Below are 15,757 nucleotides of genomic sequence, written 5' to 3'. Positions count from 1 at the left end.
GTTACAGGCAGAGACAGATGGGAAGGTAAATTGCTGTCCTCAGCTCCTCGATCAGATTAGCCTCCTCCAGGTCTTTGGGACAGCTGGGCTCTGTAAAACAGCGGTGTGTGTGTAATTCTGATATGTAACTTTAGAGCAGGGCAGCTAAATATAAGAGATGAGGGCCCAGTGAAGATTTAAGCAACAGGCTTCTGCAGGGCTCCTTTCTCCACCAAATAGTAGTGAATTATCATCAGTAAGACAAATGCGCAGGCAAATCCACTCTTCGGTAATGTTCATTCATTCATTCATAAAAGGTAAAGGGACCCCTGACCATTAGGTCCAGTCGTGGCCGACTCTGGGGTTGCGGTGCTCATCTCGCTTTATTGGCCGAGGGAGCCGGCGTACAGCTTCCGGGTCATGTGGCCAGTGCTTCTGGCGAACCAGAGCAGCGCACGGAAACGCCGTTTGCCTTCCCGCCGGAGCGGTACCTATTTATCTACTTGCACTTTGACATGCTTTCGAACTGCTAGGTTGGCAGGAGCAGGGACCGAACAACGGGAGCTCACCCCGTCGCGGGGATTCGAACCGCTGACCTTCTGATTGGCAAGTCCTAGGCTCTGTGGTTTAACCCACAGCGCCACCCGTGTCCCTCATTCATTCATAGAATCATAGAATTGTAGAGAAGGAACTCCAAGGGTACTCTCATCCAACAGCTCTGCAATGCAGGAATCTTACCTAAAGCAACCATGACTGAGGGCCACCCAACCTCTGCTTAAAAACCTTCATTCATTTTGTTTACAAACCATCTTTCCTCCAAGGAGCTCAAGGGGGTGTATTTTGTGGGATTTCCCCCTCTCCACTCTATTCTCACAACAGGCCTGTGAAGTTGGCTGGTCTAAGAGACAGTGAATGGCCTGAGGTTGCCCACGAAAGTTCACATGGCTGAGTGGGGATTCGAACCCTGACCTATGCCAGGTCCTAGTCCAACACTCTAGCAACTACACCACTCTGGCTCTCTATAAACACAAACAGACTTCCTTTGAATGTTGAATTGCCCTGGTAAATCTCAGCATTCCCCTTTAGAAACTGGTCCCTAAACTAAACCAACCGGGACAGAAATGTGAATGCACTCACGCTTTGTGCCCCTGGAAAAGGAAAATGGAAGCCCCTTTTGCAGAGGAAGGAAATCTTTGGTAAGCTGGAGGGAAGATTTAGCCACAGCCCTACCACTGACCTATTCCTTGGCTATCTGTTGAATGTGAGCAACTTCGGAAGTCCTCAGTTATATCTCAAGCGGCAGAGAGCCAATTGCACTTGCAGAACTTCGGCCCTCCGCTAAGAAAGGCCACCCTGCTCCTTCCTTGCTCCACAAGGGTCCTCCTATGCTGCTCAGCTGCACCGCCAAGGCATTTAGGGGGTGAAATATCATCCCGACGCTTGGGAAGTTGTTAAACTGAGTAGACCGGAGAGGAGGAACAGCTTGTATTTAAACAGCCATCAGAGACTTCCAGGGCTTATCCGAGGTGTCAGCTTGCAGCCCTGGTACAGCATGCATATACTCTGCTTTTGTATTGGGCCATCTAATCTTGGAAGTGCTGTCACAGTTCTCAAGCAACAGCCCAGGGCTACCTCAGGAGAAGCTGTCTATTAGGGCTAATGGGGCACTGCCCCACCAACCTCAGTCTGTCCTCAGCCACTCCACACCTGCCTTCTTAAGTCGTAACAGGAGGAAGATGAAGGCAAAAATTAGAATTAGTCAGCCCTGCCTGTCATTGCCTCTGGCGCCACCTACTGCTGGCCTCCCCATCTTCCATCCTACCAGTCTCAGCGACTAGGTTAGTTATCTGTTTGGATTGATCCAGTAGACAGTTGCTTTCCCCAACAAAACAGGCTCGCCTGCAACCTGATAACAAAAAAAAAAAAAAACAGAGGTCAGTGCCTCTTCTATAAGACCACAAGGGAAGTCCAGCAGTTGTCCTGTCAGGAACTCCCAGAGCCCTCCTATGTAGCCTTAAGAACTGTTGTGTCTGCAAAGGTGTAGTGCCAACTGAAACCTTATATACCTTGACCAGGACCAGTAGTTCAGTGAGCTCCACCTCCTCCAGAGGAGCCAGCTGTCTGTTAAAGGGCCCTCGCCTTATTCAGCAGTCTTTGGTTCCTGCAGGCTTGGGAATCACAGGATGGTAAGCCTGTGTCTTCCAGTTGGGGAGATTCAGAAGGCAGCCCTGGCAGCTCTTCCCCCAGGGACAACGGCTCCAGAGACTTGCCATCTTCTGAGCTTATTGCATGGTATCTGGGTTCTAGAACTGTGAAGCTGGATGGGACCCCAAGGATAATATAGTCCAACCCCCTGCAATGTCATGGGCCATGACAGTCAGTTGGAGGGTAGGAGGGCTAAGGGAACGGGGAAGAGATCCAAGGGCGGACCAGGTCAGAAGAATGGCTATTATGAGGGGCTGAGTACATGCCTACATCCTGTTGCAGGAAACGTCATTCAGCTTGTACAATCATTCAGTTTGTACAAACATGACACACACACACTCACACACGACATATGCGACCTTTCTGTTATAAATTCATAGTAAATCAACCGTACATCGGATTTACACCGGTCCACTTTTATTTTGCTCCATGAAGGAGGGACTATCAAAGGGGTACAGTTTGATACAGGATGCCCATAATCCCTTAACCGTACCAACACATACTCAGGAGCCCTGCCCAGTTGGCATGGCAACCTTGATGGTCCCAGACAGAAGACCATCAAGGACACAACGGACTTGCATATGGGAGTGGATTCAACACGGACTGGAACAAAGGACAATGATCAGATCTTCCCTCTTGGGGCAGGAAACTGCCAACTCCCCTTTGTCCTCTAGAAATGACTCATGGGGAGGGGGAAAGGAGGAACCAGCCAGGTGACAAGATACTCAGGTTACTTCCACAACCCCTCCTTTTTGTGATGTGTCAATGATGTAGTCATGATGTAGTTGTGATGTAGTTCTAGGGGTGTAGCTTGGGGGATTAGTAGCTAATAAAAGTTGGGGTCTTCTTTTGTTTGGGACTTCCATCTTGCTTCATCTTGTTGTGGGTGGGAGTCCTGTCGCAACAGTTTTCAATAAAGGCCAAGCCTACAGGCTGCTGTTTTGCTCCAAATTGTCCTGGTTGGTGTCTTTGTCTTTTTGTCCAAGGGAGCCCTCAGATTCCTCCGTTAACACGCCAAACTGGGCTAATGAGAACTGAGGTCCAAACTGGAGGGCACCAGGTTGTGGAAGGCTGTGGTATGGAACATGCTTCTGCGGATTGCAGTCCACTGAATCAGATCCACCGAGTGTGTTGGTGCCTATTGCTAAACAGTCTGTTGCACCAAAACTCCAAAGACAAGGATGGGGAACCTGTACCCCCCAATCTCCAAATGTTGTTGGACCCCAGTTCCCACCAGCCCTGGCAAGCATGGCGAATGGGCAGGGGTGATGAAGTCCAGCAACCCCTGGAGGGCCACAGATGTTCCTCATCCCCACAAGAGTCTTGAAGCATCATTCCAAATACATTTGTAACCAGAGGTACCACTGTATTTTATTTAAGACAAGTCATGATTTAAGGTTCAAGGTGTGACTATTAGCATCCAAATCCACAGCTTGGGGCCAGTTTACTCCCAATATATAATAGTAATAATAATAATAATAATAATAATAATAATAATAATAATAATTTATTATTTATACCCCGCCCATCTGGCTGGGTCCCCCCAGCCACTCTAAGCAGGGCTGTCTTTAGATGTCTTCTAAAATTCTGGTAGTTGTTTTTCTCTTTGACATCTGGTGGGAGGGCGTTCCACAGGGCAGGCGCCACTACCGAGAAGGCCCTCTGCCTGGTTCCCTGTAACTTACTCTATATATGCTCTCTCAACCGCTTCAGTGGGCGGAACTGGCACTGTTTCAGGTGCCACATAATATAGGTTCGGTATCTGTAAGAAATCAACCTTTCAGTGTGGCAGCACCTACACTGTTGGTATCAGGCAGGTGCTTCACTGCACTCAGATATGTAAAATGCTGATGTGTGTGTGTGGGTTTTTTAAGCTTATTGCTGATTATACTTTTCTGAATGTTTTGATTGTTTTCACTGATCATTTTATTTTTCTATTCTTCATGCAAACTGCTTTGAGGTTTGTTACAATCAAGTAGTATGGAATCATTTTTGTGTGAAATAAATAATTTTGCTACCAGAGCAGGCAGGAGTTGGGTACCTCTGGGCTTCCAGGTTTTGTCAGGCTGTAGCACTTGTCTTCACCAATCAACATCTGACCAATGATCAGCAGTGGGTGGTGATGGTGGAAATAATTTAATTATTGTATACCCAAAGGGCAACAGGTTCCTCACCTCTACTTAAGGGTGCCACACAAGGTTTTATTTTTATTTTTGCTATTTTACTTCTGAATAAGCACATGTATGGGCTGGCAGCCTCTGAGCGCGTATAGAGGGAGCCTCTGAGCATGTACGGAGTGCAGTTTCCTTCCCTCTAACCACTTAGAATCCTCATATATTTCCAAGAGTCTGTTGGGCGGCGCGGGGGTAGGAACAAACTAGACGATGAGACTTGCGGGCGAGTGACGCTTCCTAGAACTCTCGCCGCCGGAGCAGAAGGCAAAAAGGCGACGCGGCCCCTTTAAATTCCGGCAAGCTCCCGCCCCGCCCCGCCCCCTGCCTGCTTCGCGCACCCGCATGCGCAGTAAGAACTAGAGTTCAGCTGCGCCGCCAGGATCTCCCCGAGACCGGAAGTTGTTCCTCAGGCGGCCGGGGAGAAACCGGAAGTGGCGAGAACGGCTGTTGCCCGGGGACCCCGAGAAGAGAGTCGCGGAGCCGCTTGCAGGTGAGTGAAAGGGAAGCGGGCGGGCGCTGCGGCGACTCCCTCCTCGGCACAAAGAGGCTGGTTGAGCCCCGGAACCTCCCCCCCCTCCGGCAGGGGAGAACAGGGCTCCTGAGCATGTGCAGAGGATAATTCTTTGCCTGCTGTTTAGCATTCAAGTGTTGGTGTTTAATGCGAGGAAGGTCCAGGCTGAGAGGAGGGGACTGGCCCAAGGTCACCAAGCGAGCCTTTTTAAAAGCCCGTTTCCCTGCGCAGCGCTAGAGGTGAAAGGAAGGTTCTTCGCGGACATCCGGTGCCACTTGCCTGCCAGACTTTGAATTTATGTTGTTGTTTAGTCGTTCAGTCGTGTCCGACTCTTCGTGACCCCATGGACCAGAGCACGCCAGGCACTCCTGTCTTCCACTGCCTCCCGCAGTTTGGTCAAACTCATGCTGGTAGCTTTGAGAACACTATCCAACCATCTCATCCTCTGTCGTCCCCTTCTCCTTGTGCCCTCCATCTTTCCCAACATCAGGGTCTTTTCCAGGGAGTCTTCTCTTCTCATGAGGGGGCCAAAGTATTGGAGCCTCAGCTTCAGGATCTGTCCTTCCAGTGAGCACTCAGGGCTGATTTCCTTCAGAATGGATAGGTTTGATTTTCTTGCAGTCCATGGGACTCTCAAGAGTCTCCTCCAGCACCATAATTCAAAAGCATCAATTCTTCGGCGATCAGCCTTCTTTATGGTCCAGCTCTCACTTCCATACATCACTATTTGAATTTATATATTAGGAACTGCCTCGAACCAGATCAGGTTATTCGTCCCTTTAGCCCAGTGTTTTATAGTTCCACCAACAGTGGCTCTCTGGAGGCTTTGGCACAGAGGGGTCTTTCCTTTCCTGCTGGATGTCCTTTTTATAAGTGGGGATATTTGAATAGTTGCAAATATTAGGGGCGGGAGGTTGGTGGGTGGGTGGGGGTGTCAAAGGGTGAATAACTCACAACTTGAGCAAAACCTTCAACAGTTGTAGCTATGCTAGTCCTTTTGTGGTATAAAAACGTAAGAGCCATACTGGGTCAAGCCGACAGCATCCTGTTCTCAGAGAAGCCAACCAGATGCTAAGGCATGGGTTCGAGCCCCACGCTGGGCAAAAGATTCCTGCGTTGCAGGGGGTTGGATTAGATGACCCTCGTGGTCCCTTCTGGCTCTCTGATTCTATGTACCTTCTGCTGGATGACTTCTTGACTGGTGGTACTTAGGGGTTGCATATGTTACTGGGGAGGGAGGGCCTGAAGGACAAGTCACAGCTTGAACACAACTCACAGCAGGTGAGAGAGCCTTGCTGGATCAGGTGAAAGGGACTCATCTGGTTCCAGCATCCTGTTCTCACACTGGCCCAAAGGGAAGCTTGCAAGTAGGGCATGAGTGCAATAGCACTCTGCCCACCTGCGATTCACAGCAGCTGGCATGCAAAAGAGTTGAATCCTCTTTTAAAGCTGTCCAAGTTTGTGACTGTCACTACATCCTGTGGCAGCTAATTTCGCAGATGAATTACATGCTGTGTGAAGAAGGACTTCCTGTTTGTCTGTCCTGAATCTTCCAAATGTTCAGCTTCCCAGGTCTTTTTTGAGTCTTGTGCATGTTTAAAGCTTAATAGCTTTATTTAGTGGAGCATACTTCATTGGAACCCAGGTGAAGAGTTTTCCTGATTTGGAAGATACATGTAGGGATATTGGGCTAGGAAGAGGGAGACCTGGGTTCATATCCCCCATTAATGTTGTTGTGTGATCTTGGTCCAGTCATACACACTCAGACTCACCTATCTCACAAGAGATGGGAGAACCATTATGCTATCTTGAGCTTCTTAGAGAAAAGGCTGAATATTTTGCTGGCATCCGTCTGTCTCGGGAGACAATGGAGGAGTGTACCTTTGTGGGTGAAGTCAAACTATTGGAAGGTTACAGTGCCTGTTGTGGCAGTAGAGATTGAAAAGGGAGAGACATGTTTTGTTGCAGCTGGGGCAGATGGCAGTTAAAAAGAATATATTTGTCTTGCTTGGACTTGTGAGGAGCACAGGCTGCAGATTCCCCTTTCTATTTTATCTCCACAACAACCCTGTGAGGGAGATTAGGTTGAGAATGTGGCCCAAGGTAATCTAATGATCTTCATGGCAGATGTTGCTCCTTTCAGCTGGAGATGCTTCCAAAGACCTTCTATGCTTTCACCTCATTGCATTTTTATTTTTTATTCCATCCTTCCACTAATTAGCCAAGGGCCTTTTTGCTCCCCTCCCCTTTTTGCTCTCCATTCTCTCCTCTCAATAGCCCTGTGAAGTAGTTTAGGCTGTGAGGGATGGGGAGTGAATCAAGGTCACTTAGTGAACTTCCTGGCTGAGTGGGGATTTGAACCCAGGTCTCTCAGGCACTTTAATTGTGACACCACACAGGTTCTAAGCTCCTCTCTCTACAGGACACAAGCCTTATGTCCTGGTGTTCATCCCCACCCAAATGGCATCATTGGCTTCAAGACAGGAAACAAACAAACAAACCAAAGACAGTAAACCAACCAAACAGCACATGTAGTGGACTTTGTAACTCAGCAGGGCTTTCAAACCAGATCTCTGCAGTCAAAAGCCAGCATTAAACCACACTGGCTCATTTTCACCACCAGCTTGTCATTCTCCTGCCCATTGCTTATTAGATTATGAGCTGGGCTGTTTGTTTATGCCGACTGAACAGCCTCTGGTTTCTCCGGCACCTGATTTGTTGCAGAGATTTGTGGCTGCCTTTCTCTTTGGGATCTGAAGAGCAATGGGGAACACGAGCAGTGAGCGGGCCGGTGTGGAGCGTCAAGGGAGCCACAAGACACCTCGGAGAGATAGCGGAGGAACAAAGGATGGAGACCGGCCGAAGATCTTGATGGACAGCCCTGAAGACGCCGACATGTTCCACGCCGAGGAAATAAAGGTATGTGACCTCAGGCGTTCGCCCTCATTCGCTGGGAAAGCCGAGCAAAAGGGTTCATGCTGCCATTTTGAAGGATGTGAGACAGGCGCCAGTTTACTCTTGCAGAAACTCCAGCAGCCAGTTGGTTGTTTCTCTTTTTAGAGAGGGGGAATCGGCCATTGGGTTACATCAAGCTTTAGTACCACTCAGAACAGACCCACTGAAAGCAATAGACATATCTAACTTGGATCTGTTAATTTCATTGGGTCCTCTCCAAGTCAGACCTAGGCAAATGCTGAGTCATTTGAATGTCTGTTTCCACCTCCTTCACCCTCTGCTAGGAGGTGGTCAGATAATGGTATGTAGGCCCAATGGAGCAAAGGTCTGCTTCAGAAGGTTGTGGGATCCTATGGATAAGATTTTGGGAGTGCCTGGAGAAAGGAAAGGAAGGAGAAATCCAGCTATGCAAGTGACCGACCCCATAGCCACTTAACCTAAAACAGATTGCGGAACTGAATTTTTGCCAAGACTTGGTCATTACACCACATGTTCCTCCCTCCCTGTCCCACGCAGCTTGGCAAGGAAAAAGAAGAATTCCTGGCCTGGCAGCATGACGTCGAGGTGAACGATAAGGCTCCTACACAAGCTCGGCCAACCGTTTTTCGCTGGACCGGAGGAGGCAAAGAGGTCTTTCTGTCTGGCTCTTTTAACAACTGGAGCAAACTTCCCCTGACACGGAGGTGAGCATCTTTGTGGCTTGGTCTGGGCTACCTTTGTTTGCTGTCTTGGTGAGGAGGCCCAATATGTTTTAAAGGGTATCTACAGTGTCTATCCTTACCGCAGTTTCCCACAAGAGCAGGAAAAGTGGGCTGAACTTGGCGCCATGCTGTTATCAAATACTGGTGGTGAAGCCAATGCTCATTTTCAAGAGCGGCTCACCTTTATGGGCATGGGGAGCCAGTCTTGCAACAAAACATCGCTGCAAATCCCCAGCCTCTAAGCAAGAGCGGCCTACAATCACACTCATGGAGAGCTGTTGGGGTTTTGCTTTTGGTGGGCAGGACGGTACTGTGTGTTTCATTCCAGTATATTGGGGTGGGTTGTCTGCAGAATGGGAAGAGGCAAAAATTGTCCTTCTGATTGGACCACTCTTCAAATTCAGACTTTTTAATTATTATTTAGCTGACTCACTTTCTACAGTAAAGGATTAATTGTATCCCCTCCCTCCCCCCCCCCTCTCTCTCTCTCTCTCTCTCTCTCCCTCTTTCTCTTTTTAATCCCCTCCCTCTCTCATTCATAGCCACAATAACTTTGTAGCAATTCTCGATCTCCCAGAAGGCGAACACCAATACAAGTTTTATGTGGATGGCCAATGGACACATGATCCTGCAGAGGTAATACTGCCTTTTTCAGTCGCCTTACTTGGCCATCATGAAGGGCTGGTTCATGCATCCATGCCTCCGCCTTCTTTAATTTCTCCGTGATTGGTGGCCGGCAGATGATCACGCGAAATGCCGGGTGCGTTAGAAAGCGTGTTGTTTTAGGGATGATAGTTCACATCAAAGGTGGTGGCCCATTTACACATGTAGGCCATCACTTGACGTTGCATCATAAAGTCACGTATATCCTTGTGCAAACCAATTTTGACAACTGACTTCTTTCTGTAATGAACCAGTGGGGCACCTGCCGTTGGTCAGACACTCAGCCAAAGACATCTCCTTTTTTTAAAAAAAAATCTTCCTACATCCTTCCCATGGGAAGGCCTGAGATTCATTCTTCAGGGCCTAGGTCATGGGTGGGGAGCCTGTGCCCCTCCAGGTGTTGCTGACATCATCCATGACCATTGGCCACTCTTGACTGGGGCTGATGGGTCTAACAGTCTGGAGGTTCCCAAAAGCTATGAGATGGAGCCTATTTTGGAGATGCAAAGTAGAGCTTTGCTGGTCTACATTCTGTTCCTCCTCCTCCTCCAATCTCTTCCCATGAGGCACTCCAAAGCGATTTACAAGCTGCCCCTTGGTTTTCTTCCTAGCCTGTAGTAACCAGCCAGCTGGGGACTGTCAACAACGTCATCCAGGTGAAGAAAACAGACTTTGAAGTATTTGATGCTTTAATGGTGGACTCCCAAAAGTCCTCAGATGTATCTGGTAGGTATCTTGGTGTCATGCTTCTCCATAGTTGGGGGTGCTGTGTTGCCTTGCTCCAGGGTTTAGTAGCATTTTGCATTAGTGACATCATTGAACACTATTTGTTTCCTGGCACTGGGGACGGTCTGAATGCTGTTAACTCTGGAGGACTTTGTTCTTCCCGGCACATTATTGAGAGTGTCAGTAACCACACGGAAGGTGGTGATCGAGCAGACATTGTGCACTTAAGAGTGTCAAACAGTTCTTCAGCAAGGACTCCCAAGTAAGCTTAGCAGTCGTGAGATAAGATCCCTTATGGATCAAAGACTGGAAAGCACCAGGTAGGAATAAATGGACATTTCTCACAGTGGAGAGATGTAAAAAGTGTCCTCCTTAATGGAATTGGTATTGGGGCCTGTGCTTTTTAAACTTGGCCTGGCGTTAGGTGTGAGCAGTGAGGTAGCGAAGTTTCCCGATGGTACCAAATTGCCCAGGGTGGTAAGAACAGCAGCAGCATCCAGAATTAAAGGCATAATATATTATTCGCCCAAATGTTGTTCTGCTGTCTTGGAACATCCCGTGGATGAGCTAGAAGAAATGATCTAGCTATGCAGATGTTGATCAGTTACATTCTGAACGTTTTAACTGTTTTTAATACTGAGTTTTAAATTGACATAGCCCTCCCTGGGACCTGGTGGTGAAGGATGGGCAATAAATTCAACAATGATAATGATTTTTGTTGTTGTTGAAAAAGGCATTGCTGAGAGTGCCAAAAGGATCTCTCTCAAGTGGGCTAAACAGGCAGTAAAGTTTGCTGAATAAATGGCATTCAGTGGTAAAGTGTAGAAATCAAGTAAGGAAACCTTTGGGGATTCAAGACCACGGCTGAAATGGGAAATTGTTTAGAAGTGCTTTCTCCCAAATAGACCAAGGTTAACCACAGGAACCTCCCCTCTCTCCCCCCTACCCTCCCTGAGCAGAGCTGTCGAGTTCACCCCCCGGACCCTACCACCAGGAACCCTACATCTGTAAGCCTGAAGAGCGCTTCAAGTCCCCCCCTATTCTTCCTCCGCACCTCCTGCAGGTTATCCTAAACAAAGACACTGGGATTTCGGTGAGTAGAGAAACGTGAAGATAGAAGCAAGCCCCCGCTTTCCCCCCAAATCAAATGCACTGTGTAAGCTGGTGTGTCCTTACCAGCTTTGGGCAGTTTTTATGTGGGGATTCTCCATTTGAAAACAGAGGTGGCGCAGTGAGACTGCACCACTGAAACTCCAAATTGTTTGAATTGACCTGGCGAGGAGGGTTATTGGTTTCTTTTGTTCTTATTATGTGTTTTTATCTTGTATTTTTATGCTGTGAACTGCCCTCAGATTTACACATGAAGGGAGATATAATTATTATTATTAACAATAAGCCCCGCCCCACCTAGCATCCTGTTTTCTTAATAAACCGGTCATGCTTGGGTTTGCATTTCAGAAGCTTCCACAGGAATGGAAAGTTTCTCTTTCATGCTACAAAAAAAAAAAAGTATTTGGTAGGTGTACAAGAGTCCTCTGGTGGCCCCTAGTGGCTTTCCTGATTTTGCATTCAAAGTTCTAAATAGGGCTAGGCGACATATTGTCCGAAAGCGGTTTGAAGTCCATATTGGGATATCGGTTTCATAATTTTTGACCTGGCAATATATTGCAAATCACGATGTGTTTGTTTGTGTGTGTGTTCGCTATGCACAAATCACAATGTGGGGAAAACCATGGAACCAGCCAATGTTTCTCTTAACTCTGCTCCACTGCCTCGTGCTGGGGGCAGATGAATCACAAGAGCAGGTGTCGGCAAAAATCACGATGCGGGGAAGACTGTGAAACCAGCCATTGCCTCTACATAGCGCCATCCTTATTTCAGATATTGTGATATATTGGTATATCACGATGCTTTGCTGGCGATATATCACGATGCTGAAAACCAGATATTGCCCAGCCCTAGTCCTAAATCGGGATGCGGGCAGCACTGTGGTCTAAACCACAGAGCCTAGGGCTTGCCGATCAGAAGGTTGGCGGTTTGAATCCCCACAACGGGGTGAGCTCCTGTTGTTCAGTCCCAGCTCCTGCCCACCTAGCAGTTCGAAAGTATGTCAAGTGCAAGTAGATAAATAGGTACCACTCCGGCGGGAAGGTAAACGGCATTTCCGTGCGCTGCTCTGGTTCGCCAGAAGCGGCTTAATCATGCTAGCCACATGACCCGGAAGCTGTCTGTGGGCAGACGCTGGCTCCCTCGGCCTATAGAGCGAGATGAGCGCCGCAACCTGAGTCATCCGCGAGTGGACCTAATGGTCAGGGTACCTTTACCTTTCAGTCCTAAATCGGGTAGAGTGCTTGGGGGCCAAATGCAACCCTCTGGGGCTGCGTACCCGACCCTTAGCCACACCCTCTCCTTAAGCTGCACCTCTCCCCCCAAACCACACGTTCACTGAACCCTCTCTGCCCTTTCCTCAGAAGCCTATGCCTGGCTGGAATGTGTCTGTGAACTGCATCAGTGCCTCTTACTTGGTTGGGTGGAGACAACAGTGGTGCAGAAACCTGTCCCTTGCATATTGTTGGAATGTAGCCATGCTCCACTCACTTGACTTTGGCGCCACCTGCAACAGCGATGTGGCCCCTGGCAGGCTCCTTGAGAGGGAACGTGGCCCTTGAGCTGAAAAAGGGTTCCCCATCCCTGTCCTGAACTATTCTCCTTTGTCGCTCTCTTTTAGTGCGATCCTGCCCTGCTTCCCGAGCCGAATCACGTCATGCTGAATCACCTCTATGCCCTTTCCATCAAGGTAAGGCGGCGGCTTAAGTCATTGCTGTCTGCCTGTGTTCAGACGGCTCCGTCTTCTGATCTCCCTCTCTTCGCAAATCTCTCCTAGGACGGGGTCATGGTGCTCAGCGCTACCCACCGTTACAAGAAGAAATATGTCACTACGCTGCTGTATAAGCCCATATGAAAGCAGAGCTGGGTGCCCGGGCCGATGGAGAAGCGGAGGGAACAAACGAGAAGCGTATGCTCTTTGAAACAGTAGCGGACTTGCTGTCGAATCATAACGGATATTTATATATATATATCTTTATATTTTTTAAAAGAGCCCAAATTTGCCTTGCTCTCTTTCTCTCCCTCCTGCTCTGAATGTTCTTTAGGCCCACACAAGCAGGTACCCACTTGTGCTGCCAATCAAGGCCGTGGGTTTTTGAGGGGGTTCATTGCCCTGTAATATTGCGGGGGGGGGGGGGATCTATGAAGACGCACAAGCTGCCAAGGGCATTTAGTTTGCAGAGTTAAGACAAACGAATTTTTGAACTGGGCACTCAGAATGAATGGACACCTTCAATCGTCCAAAGTCCCCAAAGTGGCTTTCCTTTTTTCGTACAGCAATATGTGTAAGAGAAGGTGTTTTCCTTCTGTAGCAATCTGGGCATACCCTTATAAATAACTTTATATTTTTTCGTTCTCGTCCATCCCTGCCCTCCCCGCTGGTCACCTTTTGTAACCTGGGCGCGACTTGCCAGGTTTCAGATGACTGGCAAAGGCAGCCAGCTTTGGTTACTTTCCAGCAGAAAATGCTTGGCACACCTTTCAGTTTACTGCAGCTGGACTGATGGCTTTAGGTTGGTGGTTTCACTGTCCAGTGGGCAGCAGGATGTTACTTACGAAGAGGCTAGAAGAGTCAGACACTGCTGTGAAGCTTCGAGACCAACCCTTTCTGGGTCCTATGAGCCTCCTCTCTCCCCCTAACTTCTTGGGTAGCTTGCTCAGAAATGTGGCTCCTTCCTTTCCAAAGATTAGAACTCCCAAGCAATATTGCTGCCCTGCTCCAGGGTTGCAAGGGGAGGTGGGCTTTGCACCCCAGGCCTTCACATGTCTCTACACTAAGGAATCAGGATGCTTCTCCTCTCAAACAGCTGTAGCCTCCCCTTGTTTGTGGAAGGAGGCTCGTCAAGGGGCTATGCCTCCCATAAAAGATAAGCTGCCTGCTTGTCCCTCCCCCCCACAAAAAAGGCCAATTAATGTGTTGTCTGTCACACCGAGGTGCACACACTCCCTAGCCTGCTGTGGCACCAGCTTGTGCCTTCTTAGCCAAGCGAGCCCTGTGTGGTTTTTCCCCTTCTGATTCCATACCAATCTTTTGAGGCCACCAGGCAGTTTTATTGCTTTGAGTAGCTGAAACTGATGTATAGGTAGAACAGGTGCTCTAGAACAGGGGCTGGCTAACCTGTGGCTCCTCCAGGTGTCATTGGGCTTCAACCGCCTTCCTCCCTAACCTTGTCTGACCAGCTGTTTGGGACAGATGGGAGCTGGGCGGCTCCAAGCTCCCATCCCTGCTCTAGACCGCCGCTGAGAACAGTATTTCACGTCTGCTTTTTTTAAAAAAAAATATCTTCTGTTTGCTGTTTTATTGGTTCTCTTCAGAAATCAGTTTTTTAAAAAGAAAATAAAATCAGTTTACATAATGAAGAGTGAGCATTTCCTCTGCACCTTTCTCGAAAGGAACACAGGTTAATTTCCCGACATTACGGCAAAGGTTGCAACCCATACTGTCACCTGTTGCAATATGTGAGAGGAACATGCCCTTTGGGTAGGGCAAGACAAAGGTCGGGGGGGGGGGGTTATATGGTCGGGTTTACAGAGTGCTGGAGGTCAACAAAATGATTGTCTCGCAGTGGAGCTAAGTTAGCTACATTACAGGAAAATGTAATGGTCACTATATAGTAGCCTCTCAACCTGTGATCCCTCATGTTCCAGGATGGTTAAGTTATTTCAGCCTGAGGGCCACACGCCAGTGGTAGGTGGGGCCAGAGGCAAAAATTGGGTGGACAAATGTAAATGCAACAAATGTAAATGCTACCTTTGTACAGTAGGCTAGTCTCTACTCAAACAGCCCTCTCTAATCTCCATCAACCAAGGGAGAGACATTATCAGCGTTCAAGGACAAACTGGAGGGCAAACTGGATAGGTCTGGAGGGCTGTATTTGGCTCCCGTCTGAGGTTCCCCACCCTCTGCTCTAGTTATTTTCACTATGATGAGGAAGATGAGCTAATCAAAAAGATCAGACTCTGGGAGCAGGCAGGCAAAGAAGCAAATGTCCAGAGTCATGCAGATTAGGGCAAAACAAATTCCTAACTACACATATGTGCTTGTAGTGACTAACCAAGAAGAGAGTTCTGGAGGCTATAACAGATAGCTTGGTGGAAATGTCAACTCTGCGTGGGGCAGGTTTTTTTTTTTTTTGGGGGGGGAGTGTAAACTCCATCTAGGTATTGCTAGAGAAAGGGTGGAAAAAATAAGACCGCCACTATCATTATGCTGTTGTACAAAAACAATGGTGTGAGCAGTTGGGATACCATAGCAGAAAGACACACAGTGGCGGGAAAGGTTATTGCATTTGAAGAGTTTCAGTTTAACAAAAAGAAAAAAAGGAAGGCAGGTTGATATTATAGATGTTTAAAACTATGTATGGTACATCGAAAATGGAGAGCTTTTTTCCTGTATTCGTAACTCTAGAAGCTGAAGGGTCATTCAAGGAAGCTAAAAGAGGGTGGGGGGATTCAGGACACAAAACAACTTCTTCCCACAGCACATTTAACTATTTCTCCCCGCAGAAACTTTAAAAGAAGTTTAGAATTATTCATGGAGAAGGGTATAGATAGCGACTAGCCACAAGAGCTGCCTCCAGGATGAGGCAGGATGCTTTTGCCTTTATGCCCTGGCTTTTATGTTTCTCACAGGACATTCAGTTGGTCACAGTGGGAAACTGGATCTGAGACTAGATGCCGTCCAAGCCAAGCAGCTCTTAGGCTCTGACATCTCTAAAACTGCTAGGCTTATGAGC

General features: G+C 48.1%; 1 protein-coding gene across 2 annotated transcripts; it reads left to right on the top strand.

Moving 5' to 3' along the window:
* Positions 1-4,715: 4,715 nt before the first annotated feature.
* On the top strand, positions 4,716-14,377 carry PRKAB1 (protein kinase AMP-activated non-catalytic subunit beta 1). Of its 2 annotated transcripts, none has more exons than XM_028709902.2 (8): positions 4,716-4,848; positions 7,594-7,788; positions 8,341-8,507; positions 9,068-9,161; positions 9,800-9,914; positions 10,874-11,007; positions 12,643-12,711; positions 12,799-14,377. In XM_028709902.2, exons 2-8 carry the CDS (start codon positions 7,633-7,635, stop codon positions 12,874-12,876), a joined length of 813 nt encoding a protein of 270 aa, XP_028565735.1. In that variant the 5' UTR covers positions 4,716-4,848; positions 7,594-7,632; the 3' UTR covers positions 12,877-14,377. The 2 variants fall into 2 exon arrangements, with proteins under 2 accessions (XP_028565735.1, XP_077776516.1); XM_077920390.1 differs by having other exon boundaries at positions 4,766-4,848; positions 7,577-7,788.
* The last annotated feature ends 1,380 nt before the right edge of the window (positions 14,378-15,757 follow it).

The sequence above is a fragment of the Podarcis muralis genome, chromosome 16 (assembly GCF_964188315.1).
Source record: "Podarcis muralis chromosome 16, rPodMur119.hap1.1, whole genome shotgun sequence".
Lineage (NCBI taxonomy): Eukaryota > Metazoa > Chordata > Lepidosauria > Squamata > Lacertidae > Podarcis > Podarcis muralis.
The sequence above is the reverse complement of the archived record's forward strand: the minus strand, read 5'-3'. Positions and strand labels throughout refer to the sequence as shown.